This window comes from Amblyomma maculatum, chromosome 4 (assembly GCF_055883805.1).
Source record: "Amblyomma maculatum isolate TAMU_Amacu chromosome 4, ASM5588380v1, whole genome shotgun sequence".
Taxonomy (NCBI): domain Eukaryota; kingdom Metazoa; phylum Arthropoda; class Arachnida; order Ixodida; family Ixodidae; genus Amblyomma; species Amblyomma maculatum.
In genome coordinates, this window is record NC_139347.1 from 65,564,212 (window position 1) to 65,587,023 (window position 22,812).

At 46.0% G+C, this 22,812-nt stretch overlaps 1 protein-coding gene across 1 annotated transcript in view; it reads right to left on the reverse strand.

The window, feature by feature from the left end:
* The window catches only part of LOC146191283 (fatty acyl-CoA reductase 1-like), a 44,150-nt gene that overhangs the window by 12,479 nt on the left and 8,859 nt on the right, over positions 1–22,812 (reverse strand). Inside the window, exons 3-9 of the mRNA XM_084600300.1 lie at positions 21,902–22,018; positions 15,002–15,177; positions 10,367–10,439; positions 10,119–10,228; positions 8,330–8,504; positions 1,196–1,240; positions 737–855 (exon numbers count right to left, since the gene is read on the reverse strand). Coding sequence (XP_084456426.1) covers positions 737–855; positions 1,196–1,240; positions 8,330–8,504; positions 10,119–10,228; positions 10,367–10,439; positions 15,002–15,177; positions 21,902–22,018 — 815 coding nt within the window. The remainder of the gene's footprint in view (positions 1–736; positions 856–1,195; positions 1,241–8,329; positions 8,505–10,118; positions 10,229–10,366; positions 10,440–15,001; positions 15,178–21,901; positions 22,019–22,812) is intronic.

Sequence of the window (22,812 nt, forward strand, 5' to 3'; positions counted from 1 at the left end):
AGGAATCTTGAATATCACTGTTCGTAATTATTGCGGAATGTGTTCGGAATCATGTTGGCAGATTTATTAGAGAGATTTAGCACACCGTGATCTGCCACCGCGCGTTCAAATGCGCATGCCCAGATCACTTTGATGCTGATAGATGGCGCCACATACTTGATGTCGGCGCATTGACCTGCCGCATCGAAACCAATCAGCTTGTGCGCTCCGCCCACGAACGGTAGAGGGTCGCGGTGGCGGATCGCGGATCACGGTATGCTAAATCTCTCTATTGATGAAAATAGCGCTTTCTAAAGGAGGGGCATGCATAAAAAGAAAGGCAGAGGTAGACTTTGGATTCAGCCGCGTAGGTACCGAACTCACCTGCATGCTTCTTTACGCTAAGTGTTAGAAAATAGATGGCGCTAGGTTACGCTGATCAACGGTGATATACAGAATATACCAGTTCCAATGCTCGCGCCTCAGGTTTTGATGAGTGTACAGTTAGGATTTGTATCTCTGCCGCTCTTGCTGCAAGTTAGGTGTGCTTTCCGAGCAGCAGCCGGGATATGAAAAATAACCTCAAGATATCAAAATTTTACATTGTGTTTCAGGCCAGCAGTTCCGTTGGCCCAACTCAGCCAGGTAGGCTTTCGAGCCGAATATGATGCTTTAGCTGAGCTTTTCGGTTTCCAGCGAAGCTGCGACGATTAGAAAGTGGACTGATCAATAGCAAAAACAAAAATAAAAGGCTAACCTTGTAGTTGCCGTGTGCCAGGCAGCGCATATGACCATATTGGCCACAATGTCCACAGGGATGATATCACTCGAGCACTCCTTTCTCACCATCATTGTCGGTAGTATACCCAGGCCTAACTGCGAAAAATATTACGGTAAAAAAAGTTCACTTTTCGCGTAGTAAAATGTGGGCCGATGGAGTGTGTGCGAAAAACTTCGCCATGTCCGAAGTCAGTATCCTCGTCATAATTTAGAGCAGCCATCCCGAACCTTAGCTTTCTCATTGTAGACTGCGAAATATTCGAGAAAACTACGTTGAAAGAGGCCAGAAAATCGCGACGAATGTTCTTGTAAGGCCTTTTCATATTCCATGCTTTTAATATGCCTGGGCACATTTAAGTGCTATTTCTCAATTTCTGATCATTATATAATTCAAATTTATTTGATGAATGTGCTGGAATATGAAACCGGTACTTACCGTAATGACAAAGCCGGTGGAAGCTGCAAAGCTGTCTATCCAGCCCTTTAAAATAAAATGAAAATGGAGTGGTCATGTTTGGCCAGCAGATGTGTTTAAAGGTCCACGGAAACGGCCCCCAAGAAGACACTGATAAACGCGTTCAATGTGTAGAACGAATTATTTTGAGCATTAAACCAAAGTATAACTCCTTAGAACAAAGCCAGTGATTTATTATTAATTTTTAAAAACAGCGTTTTTTGAACTTCGCGGGCCCGGAGGATGTCGTTTGGCGGTGTCGCATGGAACTATTTCCCAGGACCGTGACGTCACGGGCATGTTGACTGGCAAGCAAGCCAGAAGCTGCCATTCGCTACGGCCACTGCAGCCATGACGTCACGGACACACTTCCGGTAGCTGCGAAAGTCGTCTGCTCGTGCGCTGCTCGAACTCTGTGCGGGCTGTTACAGCTCGCCGCCCTTATCGGTTAGGTGGCCATTGCCCATTAAGTGCAACCGAAGCGACGCAGGGATCGGCAGAACGAAGCTTCATTTACAAATATCTTATTTATATAACGTGGTTTCAGGAGTATCGGAGTGTCGTCCGACGAGGCGTCAACAGCACGGTCAAGCACCGCACGATGGCAGCACCTCCTTGACCGCCGTAAACGCCGCCGCTGTGGCCCCTCCTCCCGCATACCGTTCGCGACCGACACGGCGGATCGTTAGCACCGATGTCCGAAATAAAGCGTGCTAAAATTTGTTGGCGTCTGGAATATTGAGCCGAATATCAAGTATGAAGCCCTCGTGAGGATCGCTGACCAGCAGCAAATTGCTGGTAAGAACGATAGCCGTGATACAAGCTAGTTTCTGCTCAAGCCAGCTGCCGCTGGTGCATTTCAGCTGATCCGATCTGCTCGTACTAGCTCTGCAATTAATGCGTCGGCAGAGTTAATCCTATAATTATTTTACTATGGCAGGATAGGAATCACTATAAGGCAGTTTCATAAGTAGACGATTTACGACAGCGTTGATCATGTTCCAAAGCGTCGACCGCCGCGGCTTCGAAGCGAAACAATAGGCCTAGCGACGACTAGGGACGGTCACGCACGGCGCCGGCGTTCGCCGCGCTCGCACGTTCCACCCCCGCGGTAATTGTGTAACGTACCTCAACTCAGCCTGCTCGCGGCATCCCGTGCTGCAAGCGTTGCAAACTCGTGTACTTTCATAGCTAAGGCCGCGTATTTTTTTGGCGTTCTGCTCAGCAACAAGCCGTTCAAACGATACTGTAGGCACGACAAGGCTTCAGTGCGCTGTCGGCCGTAATCGAAGACGTCGGGCGGCACCATATTCTATACATCGATCTTTAAACGTGATACAGTGGGCAAATGAATAACTTTGTGAAGCAGACCCGCTCGTACGTTTCTCGCACTCGGGCGCCGACGAGTAGCTTCCGTCAACAGACGCCGTCATAACCTCAGTTAACGACGCAAACCGAGGTCGTCAAGCTCGGTTTGCGGTAACCGCGGTTAGTGGTGCAACCATGGTTTGGTCCGCCGTGTAACATAGGATAACCACGGGTTCGCGGTTACACTAACCGTCGCTGCGCGAACTGGCGAACTCCTCAGGCGTGTGCAAGCGAGGACGGGTTGGCGCGAGTACCGAGTACGCCACCAGCGAGCGGGCGCGCGGCAACCGGAAGTTCGTCGAAGTGACGTATGTCTGGGCGGAGCTTTGAACTTGCTTGTATTCTTTGTTTTTTTATGGCTCCCTTCGGCGTACGAGTTGAGAGGGAAAATTGGAAGGGTCATTTTTAATCGCCGATATCTCTGGTGTTGCAGAAGCTAGATCGAAAATTTTTGCGGGAGAATGATGGGTGGTTCAACAACTATCAGTGTTATGGCGTTGTTTATCCTTCTTTGCGACCCCTTTCAGTGGACCTTTAAGTACCATGACGCCCTGTTTGAATCAATGTACGCACGTTAAAGACACAGTCAAATTACAGGTAAGCCGAAGAACTGCTTCCACATACACTAACTCACTCAAAGACGGTGCGCAGAGCCATCGTCAACATGCAGCCTTTGTCGAAAGTTTGAAGCCCAGGGAGTTTTGTTTGGAGCCATACTGTGGGGCTCTCGCGACACTCATGGCAGTCCAGCTGATTGTAGCGGCAGGAACTTAAGTTGTACGTAATGCGTTACAAATAATTAGTTTATTGTAATCAATTACATTTGTCTGTCATTTTGTAATTGTTGAATTACTTTTTCGAAACACAATGTTCTGGATAACAATTACTTATCTCGCAGTTCATTACTCGTATCGAGTTGTCTTTTTTTCCGAAAACAAGATGTAACTAACTCCAAATTTCAGAACTTCTACTCTGGTGCGAAACATTGGTGCTGGCGACGAAAGTTCCTTTATGACAGAGCGACAACGGTTAGGGTGAGTGTGAGTAGAAGCGCCGCACGTGGTGAAGTTTGGGCCTCGATCGACTACCCGACTACCACCGTCGCCTATGGCAGTTGCCGTCCTGAAAAGTACCACGCATGCGCTCTTTAGGAACCCTTGCACTGTCTGATGGCACCGCAACTCACATCCCAGTACACCAATTCGAAAGAGATCATGCAGGCAGGGGTGTATCTCAGTAAGGCGCGTCAATCAAGGATTCTGATGAAGCCAGCTCTACTAGATAGAGAGCTTCGTCCACAAGCTGCTGCACAAGGTTTTCGTACTTTATAATACTGCTCTCCCCTGCAGCGCATACATTGAGATGGTCAGCCAGTCAGCTGCTCATCTCTTGGCGAGGAAACATAGGAAAATTAGTGACAATTATAAAAACAGCAGTTTTTTTAAATTTACAGCGGGTAACAAAATATATAGGTGATCTTCACTATTTCAGTGTAGTTCACGTAAATCTTTCTAATGACAAAGAAGAATGTAACGCAATAGCAGTCGATTAGTTTTATTAACTTGTTCAGCTAGTTGTGAGAAGGTGTTTTGACCACAGTTATTTAATACATTTCATATGAAGTAATTGTATTTGTAATTGCTTACTCAGTGTCTGCAACGAGTGGAAGACTGGCAGATCTCTCACATTGAAGAGACCTGCTGGAGATATATTACGAGCCGCACTGAGTGCTCTTAAAAGCAATCACCTTGCGCTCTAAACATTTGACAAAGACTGCATCTTAAGCCGGCTTTCTTTCCAGCACCATACTATACGGTTATACTTAACTGATAAAGCAGAACGGTTGCTTTTAGTCAAATTAGAGTGAGTGGTCAGCACAATTTGCTGAAGTCCTACTTCCACAGCCAAAATAGGGGTCGGAGACATATCTAGAACGTCAACTATGCAGAAGCACAATACGGTAAAATCGGAAACGAATCTGTGTGCACACAACGTCGATCATAATAAAAATAAAGGGGCTAAAAGGTCATGGTATACGTTCACTTGCCGCTGTATCAGGTCCTTGTTAGCTCGTCCAGCTTTGCCCAAGCATTTTTGTGAAAGTATTTTATGAGTGACGACATTTTTAACGCTATCGAGTTAATACGTCACATATTTTGTGAAACGCTCCACAGAAATCACCTACAAACTAACGTTGCTTCGCTGGCTATAGAGATTAAGCAGAGTTTTACATTAATATCCGCACACGGGGATGTTTGACATTGCTAAAATGTGAAAGAGGAGGGCATTCTTCTGAACATTGTGCACCCTGAGCTATGTTTGGGACATATATTTAGAGATCAAAATTCCTGGCAAAAGATATATAATAAAAGGGTGTCGGTAACGTATGGCATAAATGAAGACAGCTAATGGATCAGTGATACGCGCATGGTGCTATTTAATGCGAAAGTAAGTTTCTTCTCGAATTTTTGAAAGTAAAAATGCTCTAAGTAACATTTGTTTCTTAACTTGATTTTACTTGCTGGTATTTGCGTGCCGAGTCATGATCTTCATTCGATACGCACTTTCGGTAGGCACATCTGCTGCTCCGAGCTCGTATTTCTGGCCCCGTAGGTCCAAAACGAACGAAGTGCCCGAGCCGGAACATAACCGAAACTGAAGTGGAGGCCTGTGGCGCCGCCAAGTATATATTTATATTTGCCTTGCAACATTTACAATGTCTTTTCGCCGTCGTTTACGTGTGATAAAAGCATGTTATTATATTCGAGACAAAACCTACTGCCGCATTCAAACGGGCAGCGTACGTAATTCGCATTTGTCAGCTTCCGGGATCCCTTGTGCATCACGGGATTTGTAGTTGCGAGTCTCAGCCGTTTCGGCTGTGGCGGCGATACCTGTATTCCTGTTCTTCCTCTTTACTACCTTATAACTGCTCTGTTTTCAGTAAGAGTGGCTTTTTTGTAACCAGGAACTGGCATTCTATTGATGCAAGCCTACTTCATTTGTCTCTTTAGTGTCCCTTTAAGTTGTATTGTAATGATATGCAAACCCGTTCATCTTTGTTTAGGGGAAACATTAATAACGAAAGGGATCATTGCTTACAAATACCACACAAAATAAAAGAAAATCAGCAAGACTATGTACGGATCAAAATAAGCGAAATCCACTAGTAAGAGGTTTCTTTGTGAACTCTGGCTTGAGCCTGATAGCTTGGATTCTTTTAACCGCGGTTTAATTTCTCATTCCTGTAGTGTTGCCCATACTTGATGATCGATTGCTTTCGATATGAAGATAGCGGGCGAAGATCTGAAACCACGAGGTGGCTACCGCAAAGAGATCGTTAGCCGCTTCGCCGAGGAAGCAAGGATAGTTATTTCTTTCAGTGAACTAAAGCGCTCAGTAGAATAGTGGGTATTGGCTTCCTAAATTGTTTATTACCAACAAAATAGCAGACGCAAAGAGGAAATGAGGTTGCTACTGGTTGTCCTGCCGTTTTGTGTCGTGTTTCCCAGTCAATAAAAACTACAGAAACTTGTCAAAAATACGACAAAAATTGTGTAGTTCTGTCGTAAACATCAGATTTTTTTGTAGTTCTGTAGTACTTTTTTGTAGGTCTATAGTTTTTCTGTAGTATATTTTTGTTGCCTGTAGTTCTGTAGCACTTTCCTGTAATAACTACAGAAATTTCGGATGTTACTAAAGAACGTTCTGTTGTCACAACAGGTTTGCCGTCAAAAACCGCACATAAATTCTGTCGTCACAACAGAAAATTTTCTGTAGTTTTTCTGACTAGCTAGTTTATTTTTCAGCTTTCGAAATGGGAAGAAAAAAAAATAAGGGCGGTCACTTGTGCGCTGCTGAAAGGATGCTGCTTCATGTTTACTTGCCTTTGTTGATGGAGCACTGCCTCTGGTAGCACAAAATAAATGTTCAATTGTTTTTCTTTCCAGTTTCTCTACATAATTTTATGCATTGCTTTCAGTAATAGAGCTCTAATTACTGCTGTGGAAATAAAAGTTCTCGTTACAAAACCTGGCTGTATTCTGCTTCATACAGAGTAGTGCCATATTTAAAGGTTACATGCTGATAATCACCAACTAATTTGCATACTTAATTAGTACATGGTGGTGTACGGTTCCTTAAGGTTCATTTAGCTAACATCACAGTGCTTCTTTCTCAAATGATGATCCGCGGACCGCCCCCCCCCGCCCTCTCCCCACACACACGCACTGAAGTGTCCGACGAGTGAGCGCCGCGGTGTTGGGAGGAGTCGGATCTCTTCAAGCGGCATGCATATATGCACCGACGGGTCGCCTCTTCCTGACGTCCACTGCATGCAGTGGCGCGTTGGCTTATCAAGTAAGTATTTCTTTTTTTGGAAGTCAGTTTAGCCGTGACTAAACGCCGATTCCGCGATATGCTCCCTGAACTGCGGCAACAGTCCGCAAAGATCGTCGCACAAAATCAACCTCTCTTCTCCCTCCTCTTGCGCCAGCTTTCAAAGGGTCCCCGCCACTTCCGCCGGTCCACAAAAGGTCCTTGAAACGTCCACGGCTGAGAACCACCTCATCATATCAATATAGAAGTTTGAGAAAAGCTAAGATTTACGCGGATAAGAAACTTTCGCGTTTTTTCCTGGTTCTTGTCCATGTGAATTTGGCTCATTAAAAAAATGCCCTCAAATTTTATTCAGCAAGTGCTGAGGTAAATGCCAAGCTGCCAATACACTGGGACTGAGATTTTTTAAACATACCAGTCTGGTGAAGACATGTCATGGTATCCGCAAACTGTATAACCACGTGCCATGATTGTGATGCTCCGGATATGTGACATCGTTCTTTGATGTAATTACCTGATTCAAACGCACTCTGTTTATACCTTTCGTTGAATTATAACAAAAGCAAATTTATTGTAGACACCTGCAGGGACTTTGATTTTTACGCCCGCTTGTGCTGCCGCTGTCAGCCATTTCGTTTCGCTGCCTGTGGGTTATATCTTTCTGTCCATCATATGTAAACTGCCACATTGTTTGACACCTTGCTGAAATATGGCAGAGGAGAGACCGTCCAATGCCCCAATCGGCCATGCTTCGGCACAATCCATCGGCGCACTCCTGTACTTATTGTTCGACGTTGCATCGTGCGGGCTGCCATTCAACCATTCTCTGTAGGGGGCCCTAATGGATTTCTAGCCGTGATAGGAATGCAGCACATGCAGACATAGGAATGCAGCACATTTCATGGTATCGGATATTGCACTGCAAATCAGTACTGCGTGTGTCAAGCGTACGCGGATTTGACACTCTGGGAGAGTAATTCGAGCATGCCGTCTCCTAGCGCTGTTCTGTTTTCGACTGTAGCAGATATGACATTATGCGGATCGATTTTGGTGGAAAGAGATGTATGACATCCTCGTCCAAAGGACAAATAGAGGTGTGGAACATCGGCACGCAGAGTCAAAGGAAACCGAACTAGGGTTGATGGGAAGCCTCAAGCTGTTTTCTGTAGCTCTGTAACGAAGGCTAGGCAGGAAAGGGAAGGAGGCTGGCCTTTTTCAGTGGGCCAAGGCGTGTTGTTCTTTGTACTAACTGCTAGCTGTGAGCCTCATTTCAAGGCAAGTGCACTGACAGTGCAGGCATGTACCATTCCTGAGGCCCGTTTTAGTCCGCACTGCTCCATTGTTACTTACCTCGAAGCAGTAGTGTGCGTTTGGCGCGATGACAATAAATAACATACGGCGCTCTCTCACCGGGAACGGCTCTTTCCACGCGGCGGTCACTATGGAAGGGCGCACAATGGCGACAGGGATGCCTCCTCGCTCATCTTGCAGCACCGATTCTGCTACACGCTTTGTGATGGTGTAAGTGTTCGGCAGCCCAAAGAATAAACCATCCGCAGTGGCCACATGGCTGTCGTTTTGGCACCTGCAAAGAAAGTTTCTCCTTGCGACTCAACGCTACTACATTACTGCCACTGCACGCACACCATGTATACGTTGTCGACCTTGTTTCGCGAGTCGACCTAGCGTGTCTTACTCCCGAAACAAGGGCAACGGTTCGTTTTCCTGCTCACCCTGGCATCTTGCAGGAGTAGCCCGAATTGATAGCTCCCCCAACTCGACCTTTCCATGTGGTGTCTTAAGTCACACACTTGCCGAACATTCAGCGCCGGGACATCTCACCTGACAACTATCACACGCGAGAGCCATCATGTTCGTGATTTTTTTCCGAGACTCAAGCAACACCAACAGCGCCGGCAGCGGCCGATTTCCCGCATAACGCGGCTTTTAACGGTATCGTGCGGAATGGGAGAGCAGCTGCTCATTCTCCGTCGCAATGTGAGAAAGGCATTTATTCTGTAATGAGCGTAGGCTGATGATGACGAATTTAACTGCGGTCTGCTGAGTAGAATGAATTATTTTATTCCTACCTGGCTTTGTGGGAAGGTGTCAATTGTACATTACGTGTGGGACCTGCCAACCACCACGACGACGGGGAGGTGGCTGACGTGGGAAAAAACATAGAGCGGGCTAGCATAAAAATAGCAACAGGAAATTAGCAGAACTGTATTCGTCACGGCTTAGCGCATGGATCAGCGAAAGTTGTCTTGCCTTTGGGTTAGCTGCATGGTTTTGGATTGTGCCTTGGAACCACCCGAATGGTGTGCATTCCTCCTTAACCTCCCAAACCATTAGGAAACGCAACCCCTCCTGCTCGCTCCCTCTCTCTTTCACTTCCCTTCCTCCTCCCCTTTAATGGAGGGAGGAGATTCTCTCTGTCCACTTCAAGAACAGTTTGAGTTTGTCGCGTCGTACCGCATACTCACCTGTGAATTCTTTTTTACAGTGAAAGTCGCTATAGAATTGGTAAAAGCCGTGCAGCCCTGTATTCTATATCATGGAATCTGCCCAGCGTCAGCATTAAGACCTTAATTACTTGGCAAAGAGCCGTGCTAAACATTTACGAACGACGCAACAGAAAGGTGTCTTGTTGCGTCTTCGTTATGTTTTTTTTTTTATTCAGAAAGTTGGGCGTGGCTCTTTACGTTGTGTAACCAACTAGGCCCAATTCTCGCCTCTTTAGCACTAACTACTCCGTGAATGTAAGTCCACCTTCAAAGCGGAAGAAAAGGAATTATCCTTCCCGCTTTTAGTGAAGAGGAGTGAGGAGCGCTGCGAGAATGAAGAGGAATTGGTGGGAGGCGACGGGTGGAGTTTATGGCGAGAGAGGAGCATTGCGCATCAGGAAGTTAGCTACTGTCGCAGAAAGAACATTGGGGGAGTATGCTGCGCAAGGAATAGGTAATGGTGAAGGCCGAAGAATGCCCAACCTCAGGATGGTTCCACGGCTCTGTGCAGGGCTGTGTGTGTCGGCTAAAGCTATATCAGCTTTCCCTGATGCATGTGCTATGGCAGTGTGCCTAATCCTGTTATTTTTTAATATTACATCCTACTCTACAATACAAATCCAACAGAGCCTTCTGCCTGTCATTATGCTTACGTCCGCGCTGTTATCCGAACGACGAGAATATATACTTACTCCACAGCTTCAATGAGGCTTTCGGCTGGAATTGGTGGCTGGTATATCGCTTCGTGGATTTCTCCATTCTGATCGCAATTTGCGTATGCTGTTGATATATGGACAAGAGCCTATAAGGGAACAGAGTGACAAGCTCAACCCATTCTGTGAAGTGAGAAAATAGGCAACCAAACTAGGACACTAAAATAATTAAGGATATTTGTTTCAGGCAAAAAAAAAAAATGGTTAAAGAGCAGGGAGCAACTTACCGAGAGATTCTGGATTTGCCTGCACAGTTCCAGAACACGCCGGGTACCCAGGAGGTTTAGCTTAGCCGCCACACTGTAAAATAATTAATACATAAATTTGGCCTGCTGATGGTGAGTGGTGCATGGGTATAGTGTTTGGAGTTTTGCCTTTATGCACATTATGTATTGAGGTTTGACAGCTATGTTTTTATTTTGAACAATTACTTCACTTTTTTCGGAGTTCCTTTCAAAGATATTGTTACGAAGCGGCAAGCCGATGAAGACAGGAGACAGAACATGACCGATGACGATGGTAGATGACGTTTAATGAATGTTCACGGGCCTAGCGCGAGCGCTCCTGCCCGCGCCACTGCCCGCTTCTTCTTCCTTGTCGTCCGTAACATGACCCGGGGCCACCGAGCGATCGTCCCGATCGTGGACAAGGAAGTTAAGCGATGTTAATGATTTTATGGCATGATGATGGGCGTGTCTGGATGCTTGAAGAAGAAGAGGAAGAAGGAAGAATAGAACGGCTTGCCGGTACGATGTCTGATGCGTGGGTGATCCGCCTCCCTTGGAGCTGTCAACCATCCGTCACCAGAGTCCATGGGACCGATGGCTCGAGGTCACGTCGGGCAGCTTGGGCGGGGGTTGCGTGTTCGTGTCCATCGGTTCCTTCGGGTCATTCGGGTCTTTCGGGTCCTTCATCTCGGTTCTGATTGGTATGTTTGTTCTCCTTGTCTTCAGGTCCGGGCTGGGGGCTGGGCGGTGGTAGTTGCTCAGGTCTGGGCTTGAAGGGCTGGGGCGAAGCTGCTCGGCAATGTCCCTGGGCCCTCGGTGATGGTCCCGGCTTGAAGATGGCCTCGATGCTCCAAGGCGAGGATGGGGGTGTCGCACGCCGCACCTCCAACCAAATGTTACGAAGCGGCAAGACGATGAAGACAGGAGACAGAACATGACCGATGACGATGGTAGATGACGTTTAATGAATGTTCGCGGGCCTAGCGCGAGCGCTCCTGCCCGCGCCACTGCCCGCTTCTTCTTCCTTGTCGTCCGTAACATGACCCGGGGCCACCGAGCGATCGTCCCGATCGTGGACAAGGAAGTTAAGCGATGTTAATGATTTTATGGCATGATGATGGGCGTGTCTGGATGCTTGAAGAAGAAGAGGAAGAAGGAAGAATAGATCGGCTTGCCGGTACGATGTCTGATGCGTGGGTGATCCGCCTCCTTTGGAGCTGTCAACCATCCGTCACCAGAGTCCATGGGACCGATGGCTCGAGGTAACGTCGGGCAGCTTGGGCGGGGGTTGCGTGTTCGTGTCCATCGGTTCCTTCGGGTCATTCGGGTCTTTCGGGTCCTTCGTCTCGGTTCTGATTCGTATGTTTGTTCTCCTTGTCTTCAGGTCCGGGCTGGGGGCTGGGCGGTGGTAGTTGCTCAGGTCTGGGCTTGAAGGGCTGGGGCGAAGCTGCTCGGCAATGTCCCTGGGCCCTCGGTGATGGTCCCGGCTTGAAGATGGCCTCGATGCTCCAAGGCGAGGATGGGGGTGTCGTACGCCGCACCTCCAACCAAATGTTACGAAGCGGCAAGACGATGAAGACAGGAGACAGAACATGACCGATGACGATGGTAGATGACGTTTAATGAATGTTCGCGGGCCTAGCGCGAGCGCTCCTGCCCGCACCACTGCCCGCTTCTTCTTCCTTGTCGTCCGTAACATGACCCGGGGCCACCGAGCGATCGTCCCGATCGTGGACAAGGAAGTTAAGCGATGTTAATGATTTTATGGCATGATGATGGGCGTGTCTGGATGCTTGAAGAAGAAGAGGAAGAAGGAAGAATAGATCGGCTTGCCGGTACGATGTCTGATGCGTGGGTGATCCGCCTCCTTTGGAGCTGTCAACCATCCGTCACCAGAGTCCATGGGACCGATGGCTCGAGGTCACGTCGGGCAGCTTGGGCGGGGGTTGCGTGTTCGTGTCCATCGGTTCCTTCGGGTCATTCGGGTCTTTCGGGTCCTTCGTCTCGGTTCTGATTCGTATGTTTGTTCTCCTTGTCTTCAGGTCCGGGCTGGGGGCTGGGCGGTGGTAGTTGCTCAGGTCTGGGCTTGAAGGGCTGGGGCGAAGCTGCTCGGCAATGTCCCTGGGCCCTCGGTGATGGTCCCGGCTTGAAGATGGCCTCGATGCTCCAAGGCGAGGATGGGGGTGTCGTACGCCGCACCTCCAACCAAATGTTACGAAGCGGCAAGACGATGAAGACAGGAGACAGAACATGACCGATGACGATGGTAGATGACGTTTAATGAATGTTCGCGGGCCTAGCGCGAGCGCTCCTGCCCGCGCCAGTGCCCGCTTCTTCTTCCTTGTCGTTCGTAACAATATGAATACCTATCTTTTGTGGCTATAATTTCCGACAAGAGGATCGTATTCTTTTGATGATATACTAACAATATATGTGAATTTAGAAGTGCCATTTAGTTTAACCTGGAATATTTATTAGCACTAATAGCTGATTTAGCAGCATTTAATGCTCATGTGATTGCATTTAGAGCGCTGCTTATCGAAGGAAATGCCATCAGTTATCAGAGAGGGAATACACCACTGGAACGTAAGTGAATGGACTTTGTGATTAACCACATAGGAATGGAAGCTTCTTTCAAAAAAGAATTTTCGCCTAAGAATGACGTAAGGGAATAACCGATACTCTAAAGCAACATATGAATAATGCACATATACATTTGCGGTGCTCAGGCAAGTGCAGTGAGACCCTGTCTAATCGACTTACTGTCGGAATCACTCCATCTATTTGTAATAAGTGCATCTGAAGTTTTCATTTGGTTCGCTCCTCACTGCCCAAATCATGAAACGAAATATCAAATCAGGAAACGCTTCCTGGAATTTAAACAGGAAATAAATGACAGGCGGTTTGATTCTACCAGCCAAAACAGTTTCGTGATAAGGCGCCCAAATCTCGACTGTCTATACTCTTATAAGATTTTCCGGCCTAATTTCGGTACTGGTGCACGTTAATTTCGGAGGTAATTGGGGCTGAACCAAGTTCATTTCGTGGCTGGCCCAAATCGGCTTTGAATGTGGACCTAACTATTTTCGAATTTCAATTTTCAAAATGCGCAGTCACAGTTAGGCGTTGGTCAACCAAATTTTGGTTGACCAAAGCCATTTGTCAAACCGTCCCTAGCCTTTACAGCACCTTAAGAGGGGAATTCGAAGCTGTATGTTTGGATCCATTGTGCACTGATAGAAGCTGAAGGTGGGGACGTGTGCACCACGCGAGACAGTGGCAGTAAAACACACAGTGCGATTGGCTGTTACGGTTACTAGGTTTTATACACGCTGTTCACGAGAAATATCTGGGTTCAAATCCGCTCAGACTGCCTTTCCGCCGTTTGATATAACCATATACCATTGTCACCGGTAGGAAAGTAGAGCGAAATAAATGAGCGAATGAAGAGATAGCTTGGGATTGGCGAGAGCCCCCAAAACTTGTGGCAGGTGGAATGGAGAACGAACGCGTTCGAAGCTCTGGGTGCGAACTTTCTGCATGATCGCGCTGACCTCTATGGTCGGGATGAATGCGTGCCACTGGTATAGAATTAAAACGAAGTATGGCTGTTTGGCGCTGCATCGCTCGGATATATATATATATATTCAGCTCCATCACCTACTGCGACTGAAATTCACATTATCAGGAGGGTCAACGTCTGGTCAATTTTCTCAGTTCGCTACGTCTGTATGTCTCACTAGCGTAAAAAACAGTAAGTCGGGCTGAAGCGGCCGGAGCTACAGCTGAGGCCGGGCGAAAAAGAGGCAAACTGGCTTCGTGCCTGCTATGGCCAATTTTAAAGGCTGAAGCGGAAATCGCATCGTGCCAGCTGCCGCCACTGTGCTTCAGGAAAGAAACAAACGGTGGCTTTAATCAAGGCTGTTGCAATCTCCTGCATTTTATGGCATGTTTTTAGAACAGGGCTACGTGTGTCATTTAGCGATTTACGGGGATATAACGACGCAGCGAACAACCTGTTTAGATTTGTGAGAATAAATGTGCATTATAAAGTGTGCATTGTGTATCGAATTACTTTAGTGGTCGTAAAACAGTGCTTGTGGTTTTAAAGCTCAGTTTTTATGCGGATGTCAGGAGCAAGAACACCAACGCCGAGATGGCCGTCTGGATTTTCAGTATTGTGCAGATGTCAAAATAAAATTTAAACCTTTCTTGACCCTGTGCGCTATACGCTTGCGTCTGCACTATCACCAAGAAGGCAATACACCTGCGTGACGTTTAGTCTAATGAGGAGAACCGGGGTTAATGTTTTGGAAACGATACATATGGGGGAATATTTTAGCAAAATAGACGGCGCTACTATTCTATAACACCGTAAGAGGGGAAACCCCTATTCAAATACTGGCTGATAAGAAGGTATGGCAGACTTTGAGGAACGAATGGGTGCCTCAGGCATTAAAGCGCTTGGAGCGGTCGTTGTCGGCCGCGAGTGGGCTATCTGAGGACATGAACCTGAGATGGACCTGTAGGAGTAGGCTTCGTATTAGGGATGACAGAGGGTCGTGGAGCTGTTAAAATTTCCTTATCGGGCCCGGTTGAAGATGAGAAAGCACGTAATGCTTTCAGTTCGCTCACTTGAGAGGTTCGTCGAACCTGACCGTGGCAGCTGCGTGGAAGACGATGGAAGCTTGTTCAATCACGGTGGCCCGGTCAGATGCACTTATTCCTAGGTTGGGAAGTGTAAGGTCTCCAGACACAGCCTTCACTTTCTCAAGAAAACCTGGCTGCTCTTTCTTGAGGCGTTCAAAAACCTGTAACATGATAAGCAGATTGGGTGGAGTTTTGGAGGCATATGGGATTTAATTAACTCCCTGCTATGGAGATTTGCTGAACTAAACCTTTAGACCTATGAGGTTTTGCCGTTCACCATTGCTATCGTTCTACGCTGGAAACTTATGGAAAAGATAGAAAGCAACTCTGCTCCGGAGTATACCTTTAGGCCTATGAGGTTTTGCCGTTCACCACTGCTATCGTTCCACGCTGGAAACTTATAGATAGAAAGAAACTCTGCTCCGGAGTATACCTACAGTCACCATGGACTAAGAAACCTTTGAAGAAGGCAGGCACAGACCAGTTGTTAAGGAGATATCTTGGACCGTTGTTAAGGAGATATCTTAGGTCAACTCATTAGGAAAGTTAGCTTTGTGCCGGAATATTACTGCTAAGATTGAACTGATTAAAGAAAAAGATTACACGTGAAAGAAGAGTCAGTCATTGTTCTGCTTGCCTTTCAAGACGAGCCTTTCGTTAGCCCAGATGCCGTTGTTTCTTATATTAAGTCACTTCCATAGTATCAGCCAAATAATGAGATTGGAACTCTGAGGCTTAGTATCTGAGTAAATCCCGCATTTGAAATAAGCAGCCAGCCGGTAGCGGTCAACTTGACCCGAAAGCGAAGGTCAGAAAAATTTTGTCTTAGCCTCGTTGATCATTCACCACAAATTTGAGTGAATTTATTCTGAAGAAATTTTCACTTTCTTGATAGTAAAATTTATTTGGTGTTGTACCCAGTCAAAGCTGTAACTGTAGTACTAAAATTAAGATTACATTGGTAAACATTATCTTTTTTATCGCTTCTATTGCGTTTGGTGCATCATAGCCTCAATTGCTCATGTGCCATATAATTTCATATAACTTTAACTAACATTTGTATCTCCTTGTCGTCAGTGTGATAGTGGCTTTAAGGTGCCATTTTTGCTTTTTATATTTTCTCTCTTAACCTCCAGCACGGACAAAATATAAATACAGACGATATTGTCATCTGCCTGTCTAAGTGGATGTGAAAGCTTCTGAATAAAGTGAGCATGCACTATGACATCGCCCGGAAAGCAGCCAGGTTACACCATGTGCGGGTAAAAATCCTGTTCTATTCAACGACCTCCAGCCAGATCTCTTCGGCACAAGCCACCTGGAGGTGACGGTATAGTTCCTTAATAGTACCTGGAGGGAAGTCTAGCGCCACCATCCATATCAGTTTCTCCAAGAGCACTTCATCCAAAAACTATCAAAAACCAGGGCCGCGCACATCCTCGAAGCACTGAAGAATGATTTATGCCAAGGTTTTGCAATAATTGTAAATTTCAGACATTGCAGTATGAGTTGCCACGTATACTAAATAAATACTGAATGGTATAAAATCCCACTTTAAGTGACATCCAATCACTTCTCTTAAATACGGAGTAGGTTTTTGTAGTGTTCGAACTAGGTTCCGTAGCTGCTTTCTGTGTATTTGATGAGAATTGTGTTATAGACAATTTGCACACATTATAATCGTCTCTTACGTGCAGAGTTTAAGGCTATATTACAAATACACTTTAAATTGTCAAATTCGTGCTTGCGGTTTTTCTATATGCACTGTTATGTCATTCCTTTTCCTATCTTTTTTTTGGTAGTGTTGTTGCACTCTGTAACTGGATAATCACTGTCAGATGACTTAGATGACATGCATTTTGTTTCTGCTTTGCTGTTGCCTGTTGAAACGGTTTTACTGCAATTTTCGAAAGTGATAAGGTTTCTTGCCCTCGTCAAGCTCTATTAGCTTTTAGCCTTCGGATCTTTCCTGGATGTTTTCTGAGCAAATAAAGAAATGAAATGAGGTCCACAGTGAAAATTTCGTGAATACCAGACACGAATGCAGAAATAGAAATTTTCGTCAAGCAGTATGCCAGAAAACGGTGTTTTAAAATTGAAAAGGTGCTAAAATAAATTTTCTGACCTTAATTTGCAGTATATGACTAGAAAAGCAGGTAAGTCTTATTATTGTATTATTTTTAACATCGTGAAATCAGTTGGTGACCATCTTATTTTGAACGAAAACCAACAACTATTAGTAAATTGACATGGCGAATCAGATACGGTTAATAATTTTGACAAGCTGTTGCTGCACACATCAGCAAAAATAGGCAATTATGCTTATATAGGCAATATGTTATATAGGCAATAGATGACGCACAAAAGCTACAAAATATCTACTACCTTGCGTGTAATTTCATTTTCAATCACTTTAAGTGGTTAGGCTCTCTTTCCGCTATGTTGCGGCTTGCAGAATCGCAAATATTGATAGAAAGAAGAAAGCCCAACTTAAATAATTACAGTCTTTATAATTCTCTCGACTTAGTATCTGGTCCGAAAACTACATCGCTAAAATTGTACGAGAGTCTCGTTCCATAAGCACAGCTTCTATCTCAGAAACGTTTTTGTGAAACAGACCGACACATGCAAATCATTTTTTTTTTCCGAGAACAATGTCCAAAATGCTACACCGCACAATCCCCAGTTTTCAACGCTCCTTGATTGATGTGCTGCAGCTCTGGTGTTATGGCATTTTGTTCTGCTTTATAGATGTGTAATGTGTCACTGTAGTATATATATATAGGTGTAGCATCAATCCGCATTTTCGTATGATAGTATTCCACTTGACATTTTTTTTAGCATTCTGTGATGCCATGATGGGGTCAAGTGGATGCAGCTAGCACAGAACCGGGTAAAGTGGAGAAATATGGGAGAGGCCTTCGCCCTGCAGTGGGTATAGTCAGGCTGATGATGATGATGATGCCATGATAACTGTTAATAATTCCCCTCCCCTCTCTTTCTAGCGTTTCTCGAGCGTCACTGCACTTGACGCGCTCTTATGATGGAAGTTATTGTTCCTGTGTACTATTTTGATACCTATTCTCATCACATCATCACTCTTCACGTCCTTGTTTCGTGTCTTCTCCTTTCCCATTGCAATGTAGCCGGCCAGATATTCAACTTTCCGGGCGATCTCTCTGCCTTCCTAATCAACAAAAAACAAACACATCTATCAATCTATTCCCTATCCCTTCTGGAGATGCGACATCATCCTAGTACTTCATAAATAAATATTGAAAAATCTTGCAACCTCCATTCTTCAGTGGATCTACCGGCCTCAGCTCCACATCTCACTCTCTGCCGCCCGCGGCTGCTCTTCACTTCCACTGGAATCCGCTGTTTCCGCAGCAGACTGTTCGTCTTCTCTAATTTTTGCACAATGCACCATAGCGCACTTGTTTATATTGATTTCCGCTGTTATATTGAGGGAATAGAGGATTTGCAGAGGAGCTCAATAACAAGCGGACCAGTGTGGGAGGCATCCGGACTGAACAGCTCATGCCGTGCCTACGCACGCTGAACGCGCCGTTAAACTTTTTGCTTATCGTCTCTCAAATCTCACTGGCACAAAGACACCGTTCCATGAGCGCCGACTTTGGCATCAACATGATGCGGCATGGCGATGAGGCAGAGGCGTTGCTTCCTTGGTGACAATGAGACTGGCTGAGCCGGCGGTTTCCATATTGAGTTCATTCGTAGCTGTCTCGATGTAGGTGGGTTCGAGGTTGTCCACTGGTCATCTTCGTGTTTGCTGAGTAGAGGGACTGCAGACTTAATCATCTTGTGAAGGAGGCTGTATTGGCCATCTTAGACGTATAATAAGAAGCTCCTTTACAATGTATAGCCTTAGAAAAACTTGCGCAGAAGATGCAGGGTTTGGATGCACGAATATGCAACAGCAGGGTGATCATGGCGGGACCAAGCACAGTTGTTGAATGCGGTCGTGTAGTCTTTGAACATACTGTTGAGGCTGGAGAAATGCAACAGAATTGGCAAGAAAATCTTCGGGTGGGAAGCCGAAGGGGTGTACCAAAGGCCAGTTAGACAACTAACAAACAAGGGTTTAACGCACGGCGGCTTGTAGACCTTGCAGCATTATATATGTTATAGGTTAACCGATCCAATGATCTCTGTCCGGAAGCGCAGTGATAGTAGCCTTGTGTTTGCGTGGAGCCTATCGAACATGCCGTTTGCGTAGTAATGGTACGGGATGGTGGGGCAGTGCTGAGTGGCTAAGATGTTTGACGCAAGTGAAATGGCTTCAAGTGCTTACAAGATTTACGTTTTGTTTTAGACATTTGCGTATTGAGCCTAGTAACGATTCGAGCAACCATGCTGTTAATTATCCTGGAACACTTTATTAATTCACGTATCTTACTGTTAGCCACATAGGCAGAATAAGAAGTAAAACGCAGAAGTAAAGTAAATTTCCCACAGTAGGGGTCCTGCTTTACCAAACCAAACGAAGGAATCAATTCACAAGGAGCGTAAAATTTTGTCACGCTGTATAGTGTCACTGCAAACTATCCGTATTACACCGAAACATCAGTAGGTTGTCTGACATATCGCATACTGCACGGGTTACGGTTCGCTACAGCTACAGTTTCAATACTTTTTTTTTTCACGTGCCTGGCTGTAGCGCCATACGCTTGCGGCGAAATAGTCAATTGACAAGGAGTGAAAAGACGTGCACAGTTGCAGAATTTTTATAGAGAACACAAGCACAGCTTACAGCCGCACATTCCAATCGTGCTCATTTCAAAGTACACTAGAGCGCACATGTCACCAACGAGCGCACACGCATGCGAACAGGCGAAAACTAGCGGTGGATTACCAAACTGCAGTGCTCATAGATTGTACTTAATGACGCGAGACACCGACCTGAACTAATATCATAGATAACTAGACTCATCAACACAAAGTCTCGCGTGATAGGTCAGTCATGTACTGCTAGAAAGCTATTGAATCTGATCTAGGTTCGAAGTGTAGTTAAACAACGAATATTTCAAATGAGCAGAGAAAATATGCGTTTTGATAATTGTCTCAAATTAAAGAGGAAAGAAAGAAAGAAAGAAAGAAAGAAAGAAAGAAAGAAAGAAAGAAAGAAAGAAAGAAAGAAAGAAAGAAAGAAAGAAAGAAAGAAAGAAAGAAAGAAAGAATAAACGAAGACTTTGCCAGTCGTTAGTGTGTTTTAGGTGCAAAAAAAGTCACTCACCAAAATTCATTATTCTGCCGTGAATGCATGGACAGTTGCTGCAGCAGTCAAAAAAACTAATTGTGCTAGCTGCGAAGCTGTCTGACGAGCAGACAATGACATACCGCCGACAGTCACATAAAGGTTCGTTGCAGTTGTCGTGGTGCACACCCCACAGGTCCCTTGCTGCTTAGCGGCATTGGTGATGTTTCAGTGCGCACACAGGCTCAAAGACTTCTATATCACCCAAACAATGAAGACAAGAAACGCCGCCAGAAAACGGCGCGGTTCTTGAGAACCTTGAATCACCTCAAATGACTGCGCTAACGGCGCAGCCGCCGCAGCACTGTAACGTTCAGGATTTCTCGCCGTCAAGACCACGGTGTGCAACGCAGCCAACCGTTGGGCAAAAGCGCCGCTTTTAAAAAAAGTAGGCCAAGCGGCGTGCGTGCGTGCATGCGCGTTTCCATGGGCACTTCTCCTGGCTTGTCGACACATAGGTTACCATACTTATAAGTTACTGTGCAAAGGTTATTTGGCAATAATTTGATGGTAACCTTTAAAAAGCTAGACTATTGGCCGTTGTAACCTTTAATTTCTACTGAAATAAAGAAAACATGACTAAACATTAAAACGGGCGTCTTGTAACCTTTAATACATAGGTTACTGACGTCTAAAAGCTACGTTATAGATTACTGTGCTTAGACTGTTAGCCGAGGAAACTGTTCTATCCTGTTGAGATATATGTGTGGTGAACCAACATCCAGGTGGCAGGGAAGGCAAGGCGTAGTTTTTTGCACTCGGTTATTTTGTCAGACTGGCAACCAAGACAGGACTGGGACCGTTGGTGAACATTGGTGCTAATGCGCAGTCAGATGTATCGTTGTTTGACGGGGTGTTGCGTGACTCGGACGCTGGGGTGAAAAATGTCCTGAAATAGTGGTTGGTTGGTTTTGGGGTTTAACGTCCCAAAGTGACTAAGGCTATTAGACACGCCGCAGTGGAGGGCTCCGGAAATTTCAACCAAATGACTGAAAAATAGCACGATGGAACGCATCCGGAGATATAGGGCGAGTTACAACCGCTGACGTACCGCACCAGAATAACATCGACGCAAACTGGTTAGGCTGAAGCTGCATAGGATACGAGGGTAGTCACTAAGCGCTTCCAGGTCAGGGTCTTCAAGGGGTCGCCAGGACAGACGCTCACGGTATATGTCCGATAGAGAGGTGCCGATAAAATTGATGCGAGAAAATGCGCCCGCAGGCTCTTTGGGGATGCATTTTACCTGGTGGTTGCCAGTTATTAAATTCTCAATATAAGCCAACTGACGAAGTTGTCGCGCAGATTCGAGTAGTTCGCATGGATGCATGCGACACGAGCTTGTTATGTCAGAACGTAGATTTTCTAAGCACGCAGAAAGCGCGGGAAATGCTCGGTGGTGTACTATATGACGAGGACCTTCTTCCGAATTTGGTTAGCTCTGGGCAGCTAGGATGCCGAGCTCAGCTCGTAAAAGCGAGCCTCCCGCCTACGGCAGAACATATGCTGGTGGAGGTTGAAAAACCATTGAACGCTCGCTAACGGTGCATGTGTCCGCGAGAAAAGCTTGTGCTGAAACTGCTGATAAGGCGGCGAACGAAATTCACCTGTGAGCTGAGAATTGTCGTCAGCCTTGCCTGCGGCTCCTGTCCGCGCTTGGTGCGTATCAGGAGATAGACCTCCTTCACGCCTGGGCAAGACCGTAGAAGTTTTTCGAGGAGAACCTGAAACAGAGAGACGAAACGAAGCATCTTAGCTTCTTTTTGGAGTAGTGGGGGTGGTCGTGATAATGCAAGTTACTAAATGCAATATGAAATCCCAGCCTAATTGCTCTTTCGGATCTCAGTCACCACTGCCTTCCTTTGCGGGCGGGGACGTCGTCTGTGCATGCGGCCAAACGCAATGAAAGAATTACTTCAAGGAAGGAGAGAAGCTTTCGTGTCAATGCTCAATTGAAACGAGTGGCGAAAGCTTACTCAGGTGTATACCGACCGTTCATTTATTTATGCGAGCACATTTATCCCAAACAGAGCGGGTGGTACAGAGATGGTACACGCGGTGTCTGGTGAGCAAACGTCTTTGTAGGGGGAGAAGAGAGCCCGTTTCAATGAATGTGCACGAGCTTCAAACCTCGACACGCTTTCCTCCTTAATCCCAGTTGAGTGCGATTTGTAAAGCTCAATTAATGAAGCAGGAAGCGCAGAGATGCACCAATAAGAACACGGAATTTAAGGCCAGTCCATCACATAGGTGTTACATAATGAGGGTCATCACATACAGCAGTGAACAAAAAGGTATGACACAATTTCGTTTTCATAGAAATGAAAAATATGCTAGGGATACTGAAGGTCCGCCTTAAGGGTATGACGTGGCAGTGGTTTGGGCCCCTTGGGGTGCTTCCGTACTTAGAAATCGAAGTAGACTTGCAATTTACGCTAGAGCGCGGAGGCGTTATGTGCCTTTGCTATGACATATTAGGTCTCGCAGTTCCGTTGGCCGCCACATGCCGGTGCCAGAT